Genomic DNA, 25,865 nt, shown 5'->3' on the forward strand with positions numbered 1-25,865 from the left:
CGGCACGGTGTACGTTTAAATACTCCCTCTACCGGACCGATAAGAGGCGGGTGTCGTTGACTTTGATTGCACTATTATTCTAGCCTCGTAAACGGTCAGCCCGACGCGAGGGAAAATGGTAATGAGCGGGCCTATAATCGTTCTTATCTGCGGCGTATGCACGCGCGCCTGTACTTGTGGTTCACGGTTGATAGATAGGCCGGCAAGAAGAATCGCCGTCAAAATGAAATTATAATACAGACCGAGCGAACGGATAAGATTGGGGCCAATGTTAAAAATTCTCATTGCATTACGTCTTTCCGCATTTTACGTGAAAAATTTCGCTCGGTGCGATTACGATCCCAACCCTCGAGACTTTAGACATCCTACCCCGACGGATGCCAAGCGAAACGAGTTGCGTTTCATTATAATTCTTCGTCCCGGAATAAGAGATGGATTATAATTGGTTAAAAGGTTTCTTTTGTAATCGTACCTTTATTTTCGCCTTCGAAATATAAATTGAAGGAATAGAGAAAGAGACATTTTTGGAAAAGGGATTCTTAAGATTGCGTAGGCGTCTTGATCTGCTTAAATAACGACTGTATATATGTATGTACATTTATGTATATAAAAAGAGGTGCAAATGCTCACGAAATTCTATCGAGTGTAGATAGAAAAATAATATATACTAATAAGAGATTGATAATAGATAAATGTTTCGAGAAATCAATTAACTAAAATACTCTCCTATCGCATTTAGTTCAAATATGCAAGAAGCACGGGCATCGTCTGATAAAAGTTAATGTAAATTGTACAGAGGCAGCAGTCTTTGAACTCCCGTGGATCAAAGGCAGCCAAAAGGCAGTGCACGTCCGCCTTTTCAATAGAGTGAAATATCTGGGAGGCATATTTTCGTTCTATGCGAATAATCTTTTCCATCTTTTTGGGTACAACGGCGGAAAGCAAATTCAGAGATGTTACCAAAAGAAATATTATATTTTAATGATGATATCTTTCGGTTTTTATTCGATATTTTAAGAACGGAAATAAATTCAAATTCGGGTCATCCTCGGGTAAACGTTGAACGTTATGCGCTCGAGAAACGGTAGAAATGCCATTAAAATTGTTATTTTAGGATAGGCAGGAATACCGTTGTACACTTTGACATTAATGGGAGAGGGCACGAGCACTCCATGATTGCAGAAATGTGGAATCGATAACCCGATTGGCATTTCCAAATCCATTTTCCGGGAGTTAATGGTATAAATTTTAAAGCTTGATGGGCGTAATTTGACAAGTGGTAAGAGTTCCAAGAATGAAATACCTTCTCTTAACTCGAAAGCTTACGGAGACTAGAACGGAATATCTGCATTCTAAAAATTATTCGAATCTAGCCTTTAATCTGAATCTGTGATCCAGGCTTCTACTATCGGAACTGTCAGAGCGGTCGACCACATGCTCGTAAACTACGCGACCACGAAAGTTGAATGAAATCGCAACCAGCCGTTGAGGAAAAAACGAGTGACGCGATTCATTCAAAGTCACCGTGGGCTGTAGTAATTTTCACTTGAATCGGATTTCGAAAGATTTTCAATGAACCAGGAAAAATAATTTCATTATTTTAATTAGTCGACCAGTCGAAGGGAAATCCGCGAGGGTGTGGATCAACGACGGAAAAAGCGGTAAAATTGCGCGACAAACAGAACGAAGCGAAGGCTAAGCGGAGTGAAACGTTCGGTTACGATCGATCAGCGCGAAGCTAATTAAGGGGGCAGGTGAAAAATCGTCGGATGGGCGCGTGCATAATGCACGGAACTGCGGGCTCGACAGTTTTCTGGACGTTTTAATAGAGAGCACGCTAATTAGAAACCGGATTGCATTACTTTACATTGCAGCGGAACACGTTGAGAATGGCGCGACTGCGGCGGTCAAGCCAATTAACCGAGTCTCTCGATAATTACGAGCCACCGGCCAGTCACTCGCTTCATTTAAGCCGCCCGCACGATCAATCACCGGTCTCTGCTTACAGGAATTCAAGGACTTTTCTAATTACACGCGTATCCTCGTGTCAAGCTTGCCGCACTTTGTGCCGCTCCGCGACTCGCGTTCTGTAAATCCAAAATTACACGGGCCTGCGTTCGCCCTATACCTTCTCTATCCTCTGTCCCGACCGGAAATCCGTAGTTGTCTAATTTCCGACATAAATTTCGCCAGCATCGCGACGCGATATCAATCCGCCTCGTAATAAATGTTAAATAACCGGAGGATATTGCACGCGCGGCCAGGAGCTCGTGGCCTCCTTGAAAACAAGCAAAGTCCGTCTCTCTGGAAAAGCCAACACTAAAATGTTTGCACGTTTCTCGTCAGTCGAGCAGTTTCGAAACTTACGCTCGTAAAGAGCGACCTGAACGACCGGCTGAAATAATTGCTCCAACGGGCGACGCGTGAAACGTGCAAATACGCTCCGTTGACAACCGACTTGGGGAACCTCAATTTCGAATTCCACGCCATCTTCTTCTTCCTCTCCTTCTTCTTCCTCTTCGTATAGATTTTCCTCTTTTTACTCGAGAGCACGCTTCTATAATTTTTTACGAAAACAGGCAAATATAAATCTACTGACAACAATTGTAGTACATCCATCTTGTATTATATTCTGTATTCAAGAATATTAAATAAACATTCGAGGGCATAATATGGAAATAGCGTCGAAATAATGCTCCTAACGGAGAAGCACTGCAAAAGTAACAAGATTCCTGCGCGAGAGGTCTCGTGGCACTCAACTTACCGGGCTTGTTAATGATATTTTGTGCTCTGTTCCAGCGTAACGCGGCGTGAAGACAGAAAATTCCGAGGTAACGTATAATAGCTTCTAATGACGATTTTAATCGGTAGAGGAAAGAGTAACTGCGAACAGGGTGGATCGGGTATAGCCGGTGGCGCGCGTAGGACCCTGAAACGATGGCTGTTAAGTGTCCCACGCGAAGTTTTATGGTTGACTTCGCGCTAATGCGCTACACTTTGTCGCGGTGTTTGCCGGCCGTTAATGGAACCACGGATTAAGAGGACCATAAATGTTGCCAGAACCAGCTGCTGGCGTTGATAAGTAGTCGAAAGAATTGCTTGTTTGGCTGAGCAAACGCTTGGAAGCCAATTCACGGAGATGAACATTTTCATTGAACGACACGTACCCATTCATACGTCAAGAGATGGATACTAATAGCGATTCGTCTCCGAGTATGCGTAGCAAAAGAATAATTATATTTTTAACCCGTTACGATTCAGAAAAGTACACGATAAACGACACAATGGAGAATATTTCCGTTCGATTTAACGACGAGAGAAAGAATAAAAAGGAAAATCGTACAGTTTACATGGAATCCGCGTTATGTCCACAGAAACGTTGCCTGTTATTTAATTTTTAATTTTTCCGATGGCATTGGAACATTTTATATCGGATATAACACGAATGAAAAATCCTGGTCGTAATGAAATACAGGAAATGAAATTTCAAATATTGAATACATGGTATCGCAAATATAATAGATAAATTGAAAAATTTGATTAATCGTGTTACACGAACTTCACTCTACTTGTCATACAAATTTTGTTTTACATGTAAAATATCCGGCTCCTGCTATTTACGGATAAACAGCACCAGTTAATTGAAATTCAATAAAGCACGACAGATTTCACAGGTCTTGTAGTCACATAGTGGAAATCACGTCGATTGAATTTAAAATCGTGAACAAAATAAAATAATTACGGAAACAAACTTCGAATTAATGGATACCTACTGAGTTTAAATTTCAAAAGAAGCAAGAAGTCAGGCTTCTTGTGGCATTTCAGATACAACTTCCTTGAAATTCTTAACGCATTTCAGGAAACATTCCCGAAATCAAAAAAAAGTCTAACGAGCTAAAACGAGGAGAACAGTAAATTCGTTTGCGAATGCTTGACGAAAGTTCGTGCCGCAAAAAAGTTCGAGCTCGACGATTTAAATCAATGTGACACCGGAAGCTGGCGGTACGAAAGTATTCGTGAAACTATTGTAATCGCGCGGAGTTAAAATTTCGTAGTTTCTGTGGTATTCAAGGAACGAGGAAACTCACTTTCCTCCACAAATACGATTAACCGGGCTGGAAAGGAGCTTTAATGAAAGTTAGCCCCGATGGATCCCATTGGTTTGATACTTACAGCAATTTAATCTACGGAGAAGATGTCGAACGAGTAACCGGCGAGGGGATATCGATATGGTTAAACGGAGCTGGACCGGCATGATATATCGAATTGGATAGGATTCCGTTAGGTCGAAGGGGACGTTTGTCCGATGTGTGTACCAACGTCAAGGGGTCGAAAGGTCCGAGGGTGGGTCGTAGAGCTCCGAGAAGATAAGCTAGATAGGAGGGCAACATCCTTGCCGAATATTATAAATCAACTCCCCTTACAGTTCTTCAAGATTCTCGATAGTACGATAGCAGGCCATTCTTGGCGACACTGTTTTCTTTCCCGATGACACGTTTCAGTTACAATGAATCACGGTTACGTCTGTCCTGTACCTGGCATGTATGTTCTAAAAATTTGTGAACGAGAAATTACGATCGTAGTATGGAAAGATTCGACAGAATTGGAAGAAGATTACGCGGACGTTTAATATAGGTACCTATGTATGTGGCAAACATCGGATCTGTTATTGTTCAATGCCCCTTCCATTCGACGCGTCAGTCTGTCGATTCAACGTCGCGCGTTGACCAATGAAGGATAACCGCGAAAATACCAGTGAATGGAGAGCAGCGGTCGGTGTATTTTTATGCAAAGCGACGCGCACAGTTGATAACCCGTTTGAAATAACGTCCCCGCCGGGTACGCCCGTAACGCTGGCAAATATTCGAATGAAATTTTTTTCTTAATTCGTTTTTTTCGCGAAGCCTACGCAGCTGCGCGGCGGTGCGCGAGTGTGGTTTTATTATTAATCCTCCGGTTAGCTCGCGCAAACTCGCGTTCGGGTTTCATTATAGACAATATTAAAGCGAGCCTCACCTTTTTACATTTTTAATTAACCGCTGAATGTTTATTCGGCGGCTCGCCGCGTGCGTCACTCGATTAAAGTTCCTCTGCTTCGTGACGTTTCCGGGTTTCGAGAAAACGCGACTCTCTGTTCTTCGTTGGACGTAACAAGCGGGTTAATGAAACGTTTACGGGCGAGGTTAAAACACGTGGTCCGTGAAACGCATCGACTACGACTAAGAAACTCTCCAACGATCCGACTCTCTTTAAGTACTTTGCCCTGAAAGTTGCCCCGCAACTGTGTCACGCAACAACCAGGGATCCTTTGTAGATTAAAGTAAAAACTTACGAGGATTATGTTGTTTTTATTACTCCTCCAGGTCTTGATATAGTAGGTAACTTTCGTTTCCGTTCGAATGTTTTTGTTTCTACTGGCTTTACTTGCGACAAGCTCGCGATTTGCCACTGCTTGTTGGTCAGTTAATATCGCGGAGCTCGTTGAAAAGATGGTGTGATGGTAATTGGTGTACGGTAATATCTAGTTTTGTATGATTTGATACAATTTTGTACCGTTGCCTACCTACGTTGGGTCGCCACATTCCTTCCTTATTGCGCTGTCATACAAAAACCGAATGAAAACTGTGAATGTAACGTATACTTACACATCCATCGTATATACCTACTCAAGGAGCATTAGTAGCTCGCCTTTAGCGTACCATTTCAGATAATTATCAAAACGAGCTACATCTGCAGCTCTCCGGGGGAAAATTAGTTTGGTGTTTTCATTTCCCCATAGCTATTCTTCTGAGGAGAAGGAGTCGCGTTGCCGGCACCGAAACCGGCAGGAACGTAACGACGTCTTTCCGAAAGACAAAAAACGGCCCGGAATCACCCTCCTGAGTATCGTTTGGTTCTCGAGAAGGTTCAGTTGATACCTTTATTCTCCGGAATCGGTGATTATCGTGATGTTTTACTTGCGAGGTTTGCTGACAGTGTGGTAATTAAGCACCGCTTCGTTACAGTCTTTCCTTTTCTATGAATCGCAAGCTCCTTAAACAATCCTCGAGAGACAGTCAGACAGCGAAAAAACAATGGCCAATAGAGGTGCCAGGAGAAGTTTCGAAAGAAAATAATTCAACGACGGTGAGTTGACTTGATGGAAATACTGGTACAAAGCTGAAAATACACCTTTCCAGTTTGAAAACGAAACGTACAGGACTGATCGTGAGATTCTTAAAGAACGCACAATAAATGACATTCGATGAATACTCACTAAACTATCGCAACCATTTTGTTGGTTCAATGAAATCTGTTTCGTTGGAAAGCTCGGAAAAACATGGGCTGTGTGTACGCGAGTAAGCGAACAGCAAACGATGGCGAAGCAATCACGTTGCAATTGTAGAAATACATCTGACCGTTTTTGCCGTTCTACTTCGTTGTTGTGCTTTTGCGTGAGAAAATAAATAAGGGCTAAGCGATTTCACCGAGGGAACGAACCTGAGAGGCGTATAAAATTAAACGTCTTAACGAACGGCGGGACCATTCTCTTGTTTCTCGGCAGTATATTTTCGCTGGAAATCTTACGGGGCCAGTGATAAATGCGAAGCGTAAAACTGCACGAGTGGATCCGGAGACGTAATTAAGAAGTGTGCAGTTGTGTTGCAGCGTAACGGTGGCCCGCTACGAGTCGCATAAATCTGCTGCCCGAATTAAATTGAACTTTACAAATCTATCGTAACCAGCCACGAAGAGAGCTCCGGAAAGTTTACCGCCGGATATCATTCCCGTCGTCCCTGTCGAAAGCTCTGCTAATGGCAGATCTCTTACTGCGATGAAATTCATTCTGCGTTTCGTAGCTTTGCCACAAACACCCGTTTAATTATTTTACGCCTGCGCTTCTAAAACGTCGACAGCGTTGCTCATTTTGCTGGCATTAATTATCCATAGCCTTTGTATTTAAGTATGTTCTGTATGTAGGTAGAAACTTTACGTCCAGTTTCCGGGGAGAACGTTTCGCGCGTGTTCTAACTTAACAGTTGGATCCACGATCTCTGATTTAATCTAGCGTTTTAGCAGTCGCTGTTGTGTAGACTGGGTGGGGATAAGGGCGGAGATATTTGCTTTCGCTTCGTCAAAGTACCTAGTCGCGTTTGCCGTCCGAAAGATAATTTAATCGGCCAAGCTGTGCCGCTTAATTCCAGAGTTAAATGAAATTTTGTCCGGGTGCTTTGTCCTTGCGGCGAGAGACAAAGCGACGGTTCTTCTTTGCTCGTGCACGAGTAACGCGAAAGATCGTTAACGTTGATTCTCTGTTGAAATTTCGCGAGAGAGGAGCTCGAAGTTTGCCGTATGGTTCGTTGGCGATCGGAAAAGCCGAAAGCTTATTGGCTGACGCTGAACCCAGAACCCTGCGGCCTCTGATCCATTAACACGCGAATCTGTCAACGGAATTATTGGGCTTTCTGTGTCCTGTTACGTTCCTTCTTCAATACACAACCACGCGAATCTTTTGAAGTTGTTACTCGCGACGGGTTCGACGATTTGCAGGCATTCGTAATACCTACTATTCCGCAAAAGCAAATGATTCTTTCCAATCGTTTCAACTAACTATAACAAATTAAAGATAAAACAAAACAAGACTCTGGACGTCTAGGTGCACACGATCGATGCAAGGCATGATGCAGCAATTGCGATGAAAATCTAAAGGCTATTATGCGCTTCTCGTCGAATCAGGAGCTATTTGAGAAAATGATCGTCAGATTCGAGATCGAAATTCCTGTTCGATCGTCCAGTAGGTACCGCAGGAAGATTCGGAGCTCGAGCAGCTAATCGAGGCGATAGAATTTCAACGAGCGTCACCGCGCGTTGGTAAGTAATGATCGGACGCGTCCACTGGCTAGGGATACTTCTGTGACAATGGTTTCCGGTGGAACGCGGGATGCGCCGCGTCGTGTCTATTCAACGAGAACGCCAGTCCCTATGCGGACATACAAATACCCGCAGACGTCTGCATGTGTCTACTGATTGACCCTTTGTATTAACCCTGTGCTAACTGCCTGAATCGGCGACGATGTTCGATCTGCTGTGTCCATTGTGACGCCGATGCCCGCGTCGATGCGCGCCGGTTTTCGATAGTGTTAAAACGAGCGAAAATAAGTGTAGACGTTGCGCTCGATAGAAATCCCGAAACGTCTGTGAAAACTTTGCCATTAGATCAATAGCAGACGGTCTGAGTTATATGTATTACTGCATGAAAAAGTTCTGCGGGATATTGAATTAAGGGAGAGCGACGGATGCCAGGAAATTCGAGGATAACCGATTCTACACTCTCGAATTAAGGTTGGTTAGAGTCACGGTACCTGGGACTTGGATTAGGAGATTTGGTAATGAGATTCGTGGTCGATGACGCCGACGACCGGCGGTGAAGGTGGGAGAAAAAGCTAGAAACTGAAATCTGAAACTGTACGACCGAACGGAGTAATTTGTTCGGCTTTCTTAGCGCCACCGCCTTAAACGTAGGATGAGTAAAGACCAGTCTCCATAAAAGCTGAATCTTGAAAAATCAAAGGTATTCCCCACATAATAAAATAAATTACTCTCGTTACGAACGAATGCTTCTTGCGAAAACAGTGAAACACGTTGCTGGTTTAAATTGAGAAATTTAAAGAGATTTAAATAGTACTGGTTTCATTCATCTCGCGCATTGTTTAATTTGATTGGCTAATGCGATTGCGGGAACCGTGTTCGATAGACTTATCGAGGGAAAATCGGTTGAAGGGAAATTGACTGATCGGCGTTAATTTGAATTCCGTGCTGGTGAGATAATTAATGCCCTGCAGAACCAGGGGAGCACCAAGTTTCTCTACTGCGAAAATAAAAGAATTCCGGAAAATAATTGCGTAGAACACAATCTGTCCGGCTTCCAATTAGAACTTCTTTCGTCGCGGCTTTATTTGTTGCGCTGAAGTTCCCCTAACTTTTTAATTAAATTTTATTCATTAACGCGAATGTATAACGGGAATGGAAACCTTGAGCCGGTCGCTTGATAAAACGTAAGATGTCCCGCCGAAAATGCGAAGGTTTATTAAAACGTGACTGCACGTCGGAAATTGAACGAGGTCGCGGATTAATTTTTAAAAAGCTCGCCACATTTGCGGGCAGATAATAATAATTAAGTTTTCGCCCCGGTACCACTGGTCCCGACGAACGTGATAACGCGACGGGAAGGAAGAAGAGGAACCAAACGATACGTATAACGAAATCTTCGTTTGAAATAATCTCGAAAAAGTCATTAAAATTTCACTCGTAACAAGACAATTACATTTAATTCACACTTTTTTCCGTAATCCCCGAACCTTGTCAGATTCCGCCCAGACCGAAAGCTCGTTCCAGATTTCATTGGGTAATTTTAATTTTAACATGTAAAAGTTTAATCCCGCAGAATAAGCTTCTACGCGTACAATTTTATCTCGCCTTAAGTAGAAAATATTCTAAATTTCATTTGGTAATTTTAATTTTAACATGTAAAACTTTAATCCCACGGAATATCTTGTACTAGAGTCTAGCAAAAATTTTGCGCGGAAGAGCATAATAACGGTTCCGAAATGTTGAAAACGTAACGAGACTGTATGCATTGTGTCTGACTTCCGAGTTCCCCGGTCTCGTTTCTTCGTTTCAAAAATGTGAAGAATTTTCGAGCTGCCATTTGATTCTGTATTTTTTTCGTTTTAATTTAGCCAATTAAAAGTTTCTGTGCTGTTTGGTGAACAATCACCTAAGAATATCTGCAAGCTCGTAGCTTGTCAGGGAACAATGGCACTTTGAAAATGTTTTCATCCAACGAAAAGCACAAAAACGTAGATTCGTTTCTCATTTAGTTTCTATCGCTTCGCGGTTTCAAACGAAATTAGTAGATAGGGGTTGGAAGGGGGTCATGACGGGGAGCAAGGTAAGATGGGATATCGCAACTTAACGCTAACTGAAAGATGCTAGACACGTGACAAATACAACGATAGGAAACTATTATATTTGGGTCGCCGTTAACAATCAGTGGGCGAGCACACGTCTTTTGTTTGTAGCTGTGAAAGTCGGTCAAACTGTTCGCGTGCTACGTCGATCTTATTTTGTGTGACATCAAAATTTATAATACATATATATTGAAGAACGGTAAGTCCATTGTTATTCTTATATTATAATCTTTATTTCATCTATTTTAATGCGAAATATTCAAAATTAGAATATTTTTTTATGCGTTGTACAAATATGTAATAATTAATTTTTGGAAAACGATGGTTTGAGGCAAGATGGGATCTTTGATACTGACTTTATATTGTCCCAACCATGTCACCAAATACTAGACTGTTAACTTATAATTGTATTGTCATTCATAAAGACTTAATTAAGAGGTACATTATCACTTTATTTGCATTCTTCTTCAGCTTCCCAATAGGAATAATTAAGGAACCGTGGAATGTTGGCGACGCGGACTCGTCGACGGTATTGTCCCGCGTCATTAAACCGCGAACAAAAAGTGTATACTCGGGGATGGAATGAAAACAGAAAAATGGTGTGACGCGACGGGACGTACGGAAAGAGGGAGCATCCAAGTGCACGCCTACGGCAGGTGAAATCTAACGGAAGATTGAAGAGGGTGACCGGTTCATGTTACAAAGCGGAGAACGCGCGAGAAAGTCTTGCTGCAAAGAGAGGTAATTAGCGTCAGACGACTCTCGGATTAATTAAAACGGTTCCTTGAAAATGCGACGTCTATGGTAACTTAAAACGAGGAGAGAAAGGGCTCGAAGCGAGAGGGCTATTTCGCAGCCGTTTCACGGGGAAACTTGCCAAATATAATTGAACGGTTTCAGGCTAAAATTGGATTACTCTCGATCGTTTGGACCTGTCTAATTCGCCTCATTCACATTCGTTTCGCACGGATTTCTCTTCAATTCGAAATTCTGTGAACACCGATAACTTAACGAAAGGACGAGGAAAATAATTAACATATTCTTCGGGATATTTTCGTTGTCTGTATTTTGTGGTAACATTTTCACAGATAAGGAATAAGAAATCCCATCGCGAAATACATTATTTCCTGAAAATGATTAAAAAGGAATAACGTTTCGCCATTTTTCTACCATCGTAATTGGTAGTTTGCTTACGATAAATTGTTATCCTTCTTAATTACTTTCGAAGCCGAACAGACTACACTACCCGTTTAATCTAATGCACTGTTACAACGAGGAAATCAGAGTCCGTTACGTATTTACATTCGTAAAAAATTCTTTACACGGCGAAGACCTCGACTAACGACATTACTTATCGTTTGTTTTTGTTAACTACAAGACGTTGTTTGATTCGTTTCATTCTATAAAAAACGCTTACGAGTAATGGTACAACGTTACAAACGAGTAACGGAAAATACAATGGAATTTTGCAAACTCTTACGATTCTGGATGAAAGACTCGTGTTACACGGAAGTTTATGTTGTGTTTTGCGCGCATGCTGCCAACACATCCGGCGAAACAATATATAATTTTTCTTCTTTCGACATTCGAATGTTTTTATCTGCGACATTTTGGTCGTTGTTTGCGTTATTAATGAAATAAATATTCTCTATGCAAATGTAACACTGTTATATTTCTCTCTGAAAGAACTAGTATCTGTAATATGTGTGATATTTATGTACGCAGCCCCAGTGATTCAAATGTTTAATTTATAAGGGCAAACTTGTATAAAATTTCTTGACAGCGAACGCGTCGTCTTATCCATGTGCTACAAGGAAGGTGTCCCGCTCGGTTTCAGCAATCGCTTTTCACTTTCCGAACGATATTCGCTAATCGGGATATTTGGACCGTCTCACTTCTACTTCTTGTGGTCCCTCGGGTACAACAAAAACGCAACTACCGCTTACCATATGAAAATAATAATAATAATAATAAACACAACAGTAACTACGTGCGAGAGGTGTGATTTATAGGTACGAGAAATTTTTCCTTAGACCCTTTCAAACGACCCTAATATAACTCATGAAAATGAAATGGAATGGGACGTAACGAAATGGAATGAAGTTTCATTAAAAAGTTTTTCTACAGGTAAATTGCAAGGAAAAAGTAATCGTACACCGCCGTAATCACGATGGTTCAAACGGTTCGGTAAAGAAAGCAAAGCTGAGTAGTAATCAGTACGAATAGCCGTACACAGGTTAACAGTAAACCGTTTTCTCGTTTCTTTCCTTAATCCTTAGTAACAGTGTTTTTACTTAACTCCGAGCGGCCCAGTGTTATACTCGGTGTACAGTAGCCGACACATAATTTTATTTAGAGAAAGAAACTCGTTCTCGGATTCTCGGCGTACTTGCTCTGCAAGCTCTGCCCCGTTATCACGATTCTCCTTACTTTTTTTTTAAAGGGCCTTAGAAAGGATCCACGTACCTCTACACCACATCCTGAAAATTCTCCGGAATGAATCGTGGACGACGGAGTCTCTGTCGTTGTACTTGACAAAAAAAAAAATTACTTTCGCGTAATGCTTTTTCCATGCATTAACAACGATGAAGACTTTTACGCTGACACAGACGAACCATCTTAACTTCGGCGAAAAACCATTTTTACGTATTTTTACATTCGCAACGTTCTTTCATATTAGCTCTCTACCGCGAATTTACCTTGTTCGTCTCCCTTAAACTTTAACCTCACATTCCCCTCTTTTCATCGTTGATTCGACCCTCGAAACTTTCGCAAATTGCTCCCTTTGATATGTGATGATTGGAACCTCCTCGGTTGCTTCATAAATATTGATCTTAGCTGGCAACCGATTTCGACTAACTATGTAGAATTGTAGATGTTCGAGAGAACCATACATTTGCACCATTTAATTTATTCAAGGTTTTACAACTGTATAATATTTTCACCGAAATCTCATTCCGAACACTGGAAATAGATCAATAAATTAGTTGTCTTCCTGTGCGGTGTAGGTTCCGTTCCTTTTCTCGTAAATTGATTGCTCGCGAGGGACACACGAGACAACACGTTTCTCTGGAACGCGTTGATTCTATTTTCCAACGATAGGAAGAGAATGTAACAAGTTTGCCGTGATACCAAGTCGCTTCGAAGTCGCTTATTCTTCTCGAGGTGAAAGTATCGAAACGTCGGAACGATGCGAAAGTTTCGAGAACGAGCAGAAGCGAGTTTATTATTGAACCGCCTCGACGACGTTTCCACAACAATGTTCCGACCGTGTTTTTATTTAATTAAATCCTGCTTCGATAGCAGCTGCATACCGCTGTAACTCGCTCTTCGATTCTATCGTGGAATTACGACGGGCGGCGTGCTTGTGGCCAATCACTGTGAAACAGTCGTTAAAAACCCGGCATTTGTTCGATCGAATGATTTCAACGATTGGGCATGAAACGGTAATGAACGCGATTTCGTTGCTTCGAATCAATTACCGCCGCCAGTTTACGTTCACTCCTTGCGGGAGAAAATGGTCGGAAACTGTTCGTTGACCTAATCTTGCAAAGGCGGAAATGAGACGAACGATCGTACAGTTTTATACTTACCGTCGATGCTTAACCTTGGCGAGCGGTGATCCGAAGGGTCTACCAGTTACGCAAATAACCGGAACTATTTCGACGACTAAATATTTATTTGGACAAAAATTAGTTTCAAACGATATCGAAAAATTGAAGATGATCGTTTTACGGAGTACATAATCGAAATGGTTCGGATTACGTACCGTACTCTGTGCTTTCTCATATTCAAGGTTTTTCGAATGTACTGGGTCAAGTGTAAAAACAGTGATCATGGTTCTTATAAAAAAGTGGACGTTACGAGGTAAGAGTATTTACAAGTATTTCGGTCGGCCGATTTCAGTTCATCGCGCACACATCGGAATTAACGGTCGCACCTAGAAATATGAGGATCCGGTTGGCTAAATCGCTATCGAGAGAAGGAGAATCAGACTGACAATGCGTAGCGTAGCGCATATTCTGTCACTGATGCTGTGATGCATCGCCGCAGGATGCTCTGCAACAGAAACAAAGTTACCAGAATGTGTACGTCTATAATATGAGACGGAATTTAAAACGACGTTCGCGATCGTGAAAACGTTTCCCCGCTCGATCCACGAAAGGGGAACGCGTCAACGCTTCCACTTAGTTTGTGTAATTATGGAAAATTACGTGCGAACAGCGTGTTCTAATACGTTGGAGTAGTACGTAAATGAAATTTTGGAAACTCCAGAAACTGCTCGGAAACGCGGCGTTCGCTCGTTCGCAGCGAACTCTTCCGTGAAGTTTCTCGGCTCCTTCGGGATCCCGTCGCGCGAAAGGGGCCAACTTGCGTGCGACCAATCGTTTCATTTTGATTACGCGATTTCCACGACGTGATTACGCGTGTATTGAATTTCTACGTGAGCGTTCTTACGTAGCGAAAGAACATTTTCTGTATCATAACGAAATCGTCTGCTACATACAACATAAAATTGTGTTCCAAGCGAGAATCACCATGGTTTCCCAATTGTGATTCTTGAATGCTGACAACACTTTCACGACGTGTCTTTTATGTTTATCTCGAAAGCAGTCGTAGTCCGTCTGCTTGTTAGTTATTTGAATCATCGCGTTGTCCCGTCGCGTTGGAACTCTATCGCGACATTCAACCGGGGTTTCTTTTGCGTTCTTCTCCTTTCAGCTTTCCGCCTCAAACGAAGGGTAGAAAGAAGAAAAGTGGGGTGTGGCGTTGAAGAGTGGTAATTGAGTGCACTCGTGTGTGGAGGGGGGTGTCGGTTTCCCGGGGAAACGGTGTCGCGACGAAATAAGTTGACGAGCCGGCGCGGCGTTCCTATGTTTTCCTTTACCGTTAACAATGTGAACCCGCACGCTGTTCGGATAAGTGTTGCTCGGCGAGCACGTGTAAAGTCCGGAGTCTTTCTTGATCGCTTTCTGAATGAGCAAACGGCTGGATGTCACCGGCCCCCTTTCCGTGACCAGGCTGATGCCGCCCCTCGGCGAATCGAAGTTAATCGCCTGCCAAAGAAACAAGACAAAGAGAGAGAGAGAGCGTATCGCGTTATCTGACTGTGACGTGACCACTCACGAATAAAGGTACTCGGCGCCGGGACAAAGCGAGAACGAACTACCGGTGACAGCAAGTGACTTTCTCGAGTAGTAAGTGGTGGAATGCATCGTGAGACAAATCCCTCTAAAACACGTTCTCACATCGCGAAACGTTTGATCGAATCTTCGGAACTCTTTTGAAAGCAAATTCACGAACGCGTTTTTACTGTATATTCTACTCCCCCTCGTGGTAGGTACATGATATGTACCTAGGTATTCTGGTGCCGAAACAATATCATTTTGCTACTTTCAAAGTAAAAAAATCAGATACCGTGTTTCCATTTCCGCGAATTAGACCCCCACGCTAGTTGAATGGAATTACAAATTGTTATAAATTATCGGTCCGACGATGATCCACAGATCGATACGGCTAACAAGTTTCACGTAGTTACACTCGATCGGATGATCCATAACGAGACTCGCAATGTAAACTACCTCAAAGAGTTCTCTAGCAAACAGAACGGAAAATCATTCAAGATGAAGAGCAGTTTAAAGAAAATAAAGGGGTGAATGTAAAGAAAATAGAACGGTTTTCAATGCATCTTTAACTCGTCCGATGTGTCCGCGTTTATCCTTTGTTCTATCTTCATCATTCGCGATAGAACTGAAAAGAAGAAAGGCCTGAAATTTCTTTTCGTAATAAATCTCTAGAGTATTCCCATTCCTCGATCGGCCCAAGTTTCATCTCTGCCGTGAATAATTTACGTTCCACCTGTCTGTATTTTCATGCGATTCACCTGGGTCGTTGTTCCGAGAACAATCGCGAGTTTGTTAGGTGTCATAAATAACGACTGCGACTGCAACGACAGTCGATACCGCGAAATAACAATGGGGTGTCGGTCGGGTATTCGTGCGTTTCTTTTTGACGTATCGAGGAGTTGCGAAGAACGTGTCGGTTTACTGCCAGCGCCGAGTTGCCACGTTCGTGGTCCACGACAAGATTTAAACGACTAGCGTCGCTTTGATCCGTGAACGTTCATCGACGGAAATGCGTGTCCAACAGACGGTTTACCTCGTGATTATGGCTCCAAACGATCGCGGTCGGTGGCTCGGGAGCATTTCTGACCAAGCACGTCAGATTTATCGTGCTGTCCTTGTTGATGAAGAGATCCGGCCCACCGGCGATCTCCGTGACTGGCTCTGCAATTAGAAAGAGCCCTTTCGTTTACGTTCGATTAATAGCAACGGTTCACCGAAACCTCGTGTATTCAACGGAGGGAAACACGTGCCAGCGTTTTACCAACCTGAGCGGAGAAAAGGAACGGTCCGATCGGCTGGACGGAAGGACTTCGTTGTTTTTGCTCGACAGTGCTCAAATTCAATCTTATTGTTAGACACGGGAGGAACGGTCGACTCGCCGAATAAAATCCAATAATGGCAAACTGAGATCTGTTGATACGATATAGGTATCTGATACCTTTCTTTGAAGGTAAGACTTGACCGGGAGAATACCGATCGGGTCGATTCTACATGGTTCGGAATTGCCTCTGAAAGAATTCGCGTCGCGTACAATCAACGAAAAGCCGGGCTACTACGAAACGCGTTTACTTATCTGGAAGAGCGAACGATGAACATTTTTCCTTCTAGAAAAATCCTCCGGTACATCGTCGCGATTAAAGTATCGGCGTAGATACGCCGCGCCGTTTAGTATTACGTTCAGAGCTTCGCATCGTTGATTCGATGGAACTTTTTCAAATATCTTGTAATTTCTGGGAAGTCGTGGTACAAGTTCGTGGTTGCAATACGAATAGTGAAATGCTCGAATGTTCGGTGTCGAGTGTGGATTATCTGCCGGTCTGTTTCAGCATTTCCTTGGTTTGCTGACCAACTTGTGCGGTGTGCTCGACAACTCAGAGATCTTCATTTCCTCTCTAGGAATACGTCTTCGGATAGTTGAAAGCAGCCCAGCGTTGGCGAGCCAACGTCGACAACGACTGCGCGATTCCCTTTCATCGAACAATTTGCTGTTTAATATAACGTGTCGCGAAGTATAATTCTATGTACCATCGTCGGAAAAAACGTTGACTATATACGACAAAAGTAAGTATAATTGAGCGAACATTTCTGAGTAATTGTAACCTCGTTAAACGTTGCTAAAAATAGTGCTAAAATTTGCTCGATACAAAATCAGTCACCTTCCTCGAAAAGTTGAATTTTCTCCGCGGATGATTCCATTAACCACAGCGTATATACGTTTACCGTAGATCGTTGCGTCCAAAGCAAACATTGACACTGGTAATCATGTACGTAGGTAGGTAGTTCAGTCTTGTTATTCCCCTGATATTTTGTAGCAAGGAATAACAGGTTTATCTGCAGGACTATTTACTGTGGTGGGAAAGGAGAAACAGGACCGTTTCCTCAGGGATTCCTCGAGTTTCTCGAATTCTCTTTGGTCAGTCATGATTTGCTGGCCAATCCTGTCTTCCTCCTGTTCTATCTTCGGTGTCGTTGGCTTAGGGGCTTCAACATTCCCAGGCAAATACGTCTGGGGCGAAAATAGAGACATTTGCCGGGCAAAGGTGGAGTGAACATACAATTAGTCGCCATAGTTGTTTCGCGCTATTCTGGTCGTAATACGTAGTATGTACTTAATTGTCCTGCTTATCTTGCGCAGAATACGTTCCTAGAAACACTGCTCTTCACGAAATTGATACGCGTTTTGTTCTTGCTCTGGTATTCCTTCTAAATATAACGTGTCTCACCCTCGAATGGGTAAAAATATTTTGTCGTTTAAAGTGCAACTCGATGATCGAGCAATAGGAATGGAGAATGTTTTTCATCGAGAAACATTGGAACCGCTGCTTCCACGATTCTACTGTATTCTTTAAGATTCTTCGAGATCAGCTGACGAGTTTCTGCATTTTCCTGGATAACGTCGTCCGGTGTCCGTTCGAGTGGAACCCGACAGCACCAAGAGATCTTCATTTCCTCTGGAGGAGCGCGTCCCTAAGCGGCATCGTACCCCTTCAACGGCATATTGCTTCTCCTCCGAGAACTTCCAACGGACAGGAGGAAGAAGAGGGCTGAATATCGGTATAGCAGACGTTTTACGAGGTACTAGCGGCACCTCGAGAATTCACTCCTCGAGGAATAATCCATCCGCTCCTTAGTGGCTGCCTCGAAGGAGATTCGACAGCACCTGCAGGGCTAACCGATCGATTGCGCCCCGAAGTTTAACAGAGGACAAATTGACCCAGTGAACTACGGCTGATTCGATCCATCGATCACGGATTCTGCGTATCACGGTTCAATTTCCTGGGGTTCCGTCGGAACCACGTATTTCAAATGTTTACCTTCGCGAATCGAAGTTTCGAACTTACCGATAAAGGATAAAATGATGCTTCGAGCGGAAGACAATCAGCGATGCTATGAAATCTATAATATACGTCGAATATTACAAGTCGATTGCGTAAAATATACGACGGCTGTAATTATATAAAAACCAGAAATTTTAATTTTAACATTTGCGAATAAAAAAGCGCGTGTGCCGAAATTCTTTTACGAACTGGTACGCCAAGTTCTATCAACTTGGGTTTATCCTACCGAAATCCGTAACGTTCGACTAATTCGGTAAATTAATATCTAACCAAACCATTGATCTCTGTCCTTAATCGATCTTTGCTCGACCTCCTGGCAACTCCAGGAAATAAATCGAGGAGGCACCGGATACGTAACTCGACCGCGACTTCGGCCGCAATTGAATCACCACGGCTCTCCAGTCGACGCAAAAAAGGCCAACAAGTGGGGGGATAGTAAATCGACGCTTCACCAAGAATAGAATTCCCTTCGACGTTGATACACCGAAATCCTGAGATCTAATCAAATTGATTCTGCGGCTTTCCAAAGGACGACTCCTGCTTTTTATTTAGACTTCGAGTGACTTATTGTCAATCTGGATAATCATTTGCTGTTAAACAATTTGAAATTATAATAACAACTTGTTCGTTTATAGAAGGAAAACATGATTAATTTCAGTCAGCAGTGTAACGCTTATAATTTCTAAACATAAGTACATTACCTCTGCAACGAAAAGATTTGATATTTGCATTTTTGTGTTTGAGTTTGTCTCTGCACAGTAAACCGATAACCCGTAATTTGTCGGAGAACTTTTCCATGGAATACGAACCGGAAATTTCCCATAGCGCGATGAACGGAATCGTGCAATTCGGTATAGCGTTCTGTCTGGAAACGGTCAGACCATGAATTTCAACGTGACCGATCGGAACAACACCTTGCTGGGCAGAGAAAGAGAGAGAGAGAGAGAGAGAGAGAGAGAGAGAGAGAGAGAGAGAAGGAGAGGGAGAGATAGACAGATAAATTATTCCGGAACGTGAAAAGAGGCCGGGATCGATAATGAAGCTTCGCCCAGTCCCACGAAAGAGGGAAGGTTCAGCGTCGCAAAGCGATTTCCATTGCGGCTGAAAATCGTGACCGGCGTTCGTAAGGACAATAATGCTGGACTCGGTGGTATCCTTTCGCAGTGATCGAGGACGTTCACCCGACAGATATACACACAGCTGACGGTATTGAGTGTGGCTTAACGTAGGACGAGCGAGGGACAAGCGTGCAACCGAGCGCATGCATTATTACCGTACCCTGAATCCGTTCGATCTCTTCGGTTTCAGCCATTTCAGGGCCTAGGACCCATGTGTTACGCGCCATATCCTCGACCAGTCTCCTGTTCCCATCTTCCTATCACCAGGACGGACATTTCTCTGAGCGATAATAATCGTCCGTCCACGCCATTACCGATAGAAATTGATTGCGTCCGGATGTGCTCATCGACAGCCACGCTTTTGCGTGACTGAGGGCCGAGGGCTGAGAGCTTGCTTAGAAGCACGGAAATCGGACCTAACTATGGATCGCTACATGAAACCTGCCCATCTAAACCCATCGACAAATCGTTTTCTTTCTCAGTTTCTCAGGAACAATTGTAAGAATGGAACATCTCGAAGTGCAAAACGTTCCGGAGAAATATTTTCTGGAAAAAGTTGTCCTATAATTTTCGACCATAAAAAGAATCCTCTCTCTATGTAAATGTATTTATAGTCGATTCAACGGTTCATGGCTGTCAGCGACTTATCTTATTTTCTTAGACTTTACGTATATTAGATTCATATTCTTAAGAAGACTCTTTTTTGGTTTTTACCGTAAAATTGTGAAATCCTGTTTCTTTCCTCGTAGTGGTTCAAGTCTTGTAATCTACGATATTACACGTCCCGTCAATAGCAATAACCCAGTTACAACCCTTGGGTCTACGTTTCCTCCAACATTTCCACATAGCAAATTTGCAAGTCAAAGCGGAAAACATTTCGTGCATTGATTTGCTAGCCGTGTCACTGCTTCCGCAATACGATTTCGTATTTGCGCGGGATACAAAACTTGATGTCGGTGTGGGCAAAGTTTGATTAAAAATAATGAATGGATACGCGAAAAAGAACGAAGTATTATTAAACTTGTTATTTGCAGGAGTAACGCTTTGAGAATCGGCGAGATGTCATTTGCACATCCGCAAGAGTGCTGACTAAACAGACTGAGAAATCTCGCCAGAAACTCGATGAAGCGATTTTTCATGGGCTCTTATCCTTGAAGAATTTCGCAAGGTCTTTTTTGACCTAATACCGTCGACGTTATTGAACGAAATGATTTTAATAACCGACCGTTAAAAATTTTATTAGCAACCGTGCTCCGTTGAAGGTAATTTTACTTATCCATATCTTTATTCAATTTGATAGGGATATTTTCCGGCGCAATTAAATTCTTTACTAAATTACTCTCTGAATTACAACGGAAAACGACCGACTCGTATTAACTATCTGACAAAACCATTTTCATCCTTTTAATGTACCGATGTAAAAATGTTCTTAACTGTTCTTCTATCGTGTTCGTATTTCAAAATGTATGCGACAGCTTTATCCTTTGTCTTTAATCCGTTATCCTCAAGCATAAGCTATCCATGAACTTATGTATTTAAATATCTCATTATACGAGTCTAAATATGAATATTCCAAATCATAGAGTCTTTTCCGAGGTGTTTGAAAATTATTCACCCGAGCGTAAGTATACTCGTCCTGCTTCCGGAACCCGGTCTAAGAAAACTTGTAATGTTCTATACTCGACGGCGCGGAAACTTCTTTGATCGCTTCAGAATCGAGTAACAGTTTGAAAGTGTCATTAAATAATCGAGCGAGCAGAGTTTCCTCGATGACGAAACCGTTTCGTGCGAGCGGCACCCTTTATTTTTCTCCGTAATACTGAAGATTTATCGGAAAGGTGTGAATATTTCATGGATTAATATCTTATTAACGACGAGATAAAACGATGCTTCCCCGGCTGAATGGATATACGCGATCAAAACGTGTTCTCAAGCATGAACACGGATGAACGTGGACCGTCCGTGTTCCACGTTACGACAACGATAATGGTTAAGATGCCTGGACCAAATACTCTGCTAAGTTTTAGTCCCCCGACAAAGACTACTAAAATATCCATACTTTAATATGAAGATCGCTACAAGTTATCACGCAAATTGGCGAACACGATTCAATGGACACATCAGCTGGAACATTACGCTTTTGCAAGTTGGAATAGTCTTTTGACGCGCGATCTCACTCGAATTAGATCGACATGTACCTACCTACTACAATAAATTCTCGATGAGGTGTAACGCTGACTTTTAGAGCTTGAAATTGTGAAGTCGGTGATATTTATTTCAGCCGCATATGGCCATTAGTTTTTGAAATATGTAATGTTCAGTGCCGAGGAGCTTTCGAACGCTCTTGGAGGATTTACTGTATTCATCGCTACAACTTGTACAGATATCGGCTAGCGAATGGCACGCAAACCATTGGGACCGAAGCTTGACAAGTACGCGATTATTCACGGTACTTTGAAAGTGGCGATCGATTAATTGCAAATATCCGTTTACCTGGAATGCAGTCGGACAAGCGTTTGTCGGCGATTTGCCGGAGCAAGCCGTAATATGTTTTCGCGACGGATTAATCACAGCCGAACGATAAATTTCCACGAGACATCGGGTCGTTCGACCGCGAGTACAATCCTAATGGAAGGCCCGGTAAAAGCTCGCGGTTATTTTCGACCACGATCGACTAACAACCCATCCGATCGTTATTCGCAACCGCGATGACGTATGTAGCAGTTTTATCGTCCGCGATAATCCCGGAAAATAACGTTTCTCAGGCACAGGGCGTGTATCGGATGGACGGGCACGGACAAACTCGGGGTCGGTTAGTCTTCAAGGGGCGGCTTGGTGTGCTTACAACACCGGGCCACCGCCAAAGGCATTACTTTCCGCAAATTCTCAATATGACATCCTTTATTTCAGTTTAACCATCTGGACAGAGGTTGGAATCTAGCCAGGATTGGAAATCATTCGCCGCCGTATTGAACTAGCGAAACTTTATATCACCCGTATCCTCTCCGTGCCGCACCGTTAATCCCGTTCTCTGTTTTATAGAGAAACGCCTATTCTGACCTATCCTTCTACCCTCCTTTCGTATATCTCCCTTTTCTATCTTCACCTGGTCGAATCTACGGACGAGGATGAGAGGATTATCGAAACCGGATTAACCGATGCTGCCCGAGGAATTGCTTGCTCGCTAGACGTGTAACGATAATCGTCGCTCCTACTATTCCTCTCAGGCTGCACCCGCTTCCAGTACCGCCGTCCAATGTTATTCGCCCTTTCCGCACACACGCTCAATTTGATCAATCGAACCTTCAAATGGACACCGGCTGAAGGTCTATATACCGAAATCAATTTTCGCGCCACGTCGCTCGATCTGGACCGATGCTTTACCAACGCGTGTAGCCTACTGCTGCTGTTGATTCAACTCGCCGGAACGATCGGGATTATGAATTTTAGGAGAAACGGGAAACTGATAGCTCGAATGGGATTCGAATCAACACCTTTCTTTCAGCTGGGTGATCGCCTAATCTTCTTTTTAATTAAGTATAAGCCCGAATAAGGTAGATCGAAACGAAATGATGATTCGAGTTTCATGAGAATCTATTTTAGGAACTTCAAGCTTCCACGGACAGGTATCATACTGTTGTTACTGTTGTGGCTTTCGAGTGTAAGTCGTGTCCTGGTGGAATGATTTTCCCACCGTTTCGGACGACGCATTGATACTGGTTTGTGCCTTATGGTGCTCGACTAATATACTGGAACTTGTTTATGTTCCGGTTCATTGCCTGCCAATCAAAAGACCGTTTTAATTGTTCAGCTGACCGCCTTGCCATGAATGCATCGAGATGTTACTGTATTTTGTTTACTTTGAAAACGGTGTTTCTGTAAATACATTAAAGCATACCTACAGTTTAAGGATTATAGTAGAAAAATGCAAAAGCTGCAGGATTTCGACTCGGGATTATTGAAGTAAAGAAGGAGGGGATGGTACGTAACAATTAGGAATCTAAACTAATTTGTTTGGATCTCCTCTTTAATTCTTTTGAAATCGTCGGGATCCCTTCTATGTAGTTTACCCGAGGAGTTGCTCGGTCGAATGTCCCCATGGCAATGGAAGGATTATCGAAACAGGATTAAGCAATGGTTCCGTAGAAATCACTTCTGCTCTCGCTGTCGCTTTATCTGTACGGTAACAGATACGCCCGACTGCTCCTCAGTCGTTAAAAGCTTTTCCCGTTGCTACCGCCACGCTACTCCGAAGCCCGTAAACGAACACCGCGAAAATTTACAAACTCTATAGCCAGGGAACACTTTAATCCTCGAAGTTGAAATCTCCAAAGTTGAGTGTGCAGTTCATTGTTGCTTTTTGCCTTCATAAGATTGCAAATGTTGTTGCGACCCAACGCAGGTAGGCAATGGTCGTAACGCTCGTCGCGTCTTGGGCCGTCAACACGGTCACCAAACCGTCATAAACAGGGATTCCTGGACAGCATAACGTAACTATCATAAATTATTCGTTTCAAACGAGTGGACGATGATAAGTAGAACAGAAGGAAGAAGAGCTCCCTTGGTTACTTTCGGCTACACCCCTAAACACCTTTGGGAGCCTCTATGTTCGCTCCGGGCATTCTCAAATCCGAGTCGAGCACTTTGAGTTCAAACATTAACTCTGTTCTCAGTATTGTCGAATACTTTGTACAATGATTCGAACAAATCATATTCTGCCTGTAAGCAACGGATCTTAGGCTTCGTTCTTCCTCGCATACTTTTCACATCCGTAAACAATGAATTATGAGCTACTAACTGTGACTTAGTGCTGATGTCCCTGGAAAGGACTGAAAAATATAAAGCTTAGCGCATTTTCCTTGGTAATTATTCAACTAATGGAACTTTCTTGGCGAGGTGTAGTTGGTCGCCGATGAAGGAAGGGAAGGAGAACCCTGGTGTTTCGTACGGCGAGCGTGAGTCCCCGTATTTTCACGAAAATAGCATGTTGTACCTGAAGCACGAGGGCTAATTACAATAGCACGTTGTAACGGCAAGGTTCAAGTATTGTTATCACGATGATCCGGCCTCCCTTTCTACCTTGTAATTATTCAGCCGGGCTGGTACACGCGGCCTATAGTCATTGAAATTAAAGCTTTTTGCATTTTCAACGGCGCCTCGTTAATCCGTCACGATGACGGCTTCGTGGCGCGTATTAGCAATAAATTGCGCGGCATGCTGGCTCGCGATTTTATCGAGAAACAAGATTCCCGGAGGTGAGCCACCCTCTACAATCCGACGCGAAACAATTCCCCTCGCATTAATTACTATGTCTACTTCGTGTTGCTGCGCAAATTAAACGCACAAACCACTCCGATAACATCTAAGATATTAGTTTACGATCAATATCGTTAACAGCTCTCAATTAAGGATACTTCGAACGCGAGTCCCAGTAGTCCAATAATTCTACTGAATTCTTTCTAAAGATTCCATTCAATGTACGTTATGTTACATGATATTATCATCTGTTCGGTACTTCCATAAATTTCGAGAATCCTTTTTAGATTTCATTGTTCTTGCTCGCATCGAGAACAGGTGAAGTAACGCAGCGTGCAGGCGGTATGGTCACCAGGATTAAACGTAATGGTATTAAATCAGGCGGGAACGACTATCGGTTCAGTCTCGACCCATTCTCGTTACATTCACCTGTAAGCCCCTTAAAGAACAAAACGTTCTTTGGTAATGGTACGAGCTTTTAACGACTGAGAGCTAAGTATCGAGATCTTCGTAATCGTTACATTCGTTTTACTTGCTTCTAGAGTTACGCAATGTTGCGGTAAAATTGCGCTCAGATTCCAGAGGAATTCATCGCCTTCTTAAAGTATCTAAGAAACCACGAATTCTCTGCAATTCTAGAACTCACTTCCAAAGAGTTTATAAACCAATGTAGTCGTGTTTGAATTAACTTGTTCTCAAACTTTCCCTGAAATGTGTAAAACTACTGAAACAACGTTTCGACACATTTGAGAGTTTTATTCAATTATTTGCGGACTATTTTAAAACCGACTACGGCCTAATCTTGCGTTGTCCATTGAATTATTTATTTAAACGAAGAGCGATTCTGCCAAGTAATCACGATCATATTCATCCATTAATTTATTTGATGCGCGTAACCAATTGAGTGGATACTTCCTAGAATATATCAAATAATTTGTCCATTTTTGATATAAATTGGGATCTAAATTTGCTCGGAGCCCGTGATGGACCTGTTCTCATTATTTTCATACGACTTTTCGCGCTGTATTCGCTTGTGATCTCGGCATCGCAGAATTTCCCGGACGAGTGGCTATGCAA

At 42.8% G+C, this 25,865-nt stretch overlaps 1 protein-coding gene across 1 annotated transcript in view; it reads right to left on the bottom strand.

The window, feature by feature from the left end:
• Nucleotides 1-13,770: 13,770 nt before the first annotated feature.
• Nucleotides 13,771-25,865, bottom strand: part of LOC107195107 (titin homolog) — a 47,978-nt gene continuing 35,883 nt past the window's right edge. The window contains exons 5-7 of the mRNA XM_015584886.1: nucleotides 16,110-16,237; nucleotides 14,839-15,007; nucleotides 13,771-14,009 (exon numbers count right to left, since the gene is read on the bottom strand). Of these exons, the coding sequence (XP_015440372.1) occupies nucleotides 13,915-14,009; nucleotides 14,839-15,007; nucleotides 16,110-16,237 (392 nt within the window). The 3' untranslated portion in view covers nucleotides 13,771-13,914. The remainder of the gene's footprint in view (nucleotides 14,010-14,838; nucleotides 15,008-16,109; nucleotides 16,238-25,865) is intronic.

This window comes from Dufourea novaeangliae, unplaced genomic scaffold (genome assembly GCF_001272555.1).
Source record: "Dufourea novaeangliae isolate 0120121106 unplaced genomic scaffold, ASM127255v1 scaffold49, whole genome shotgun sequence".
NCBI classification, from domain to species: domain Eukaryota; kingdom Metazoa; phylum Arthropoda; class Insecta; order Hymenoptera; family Halictidae; genus Dufourea; species Dufourea novaeangliae.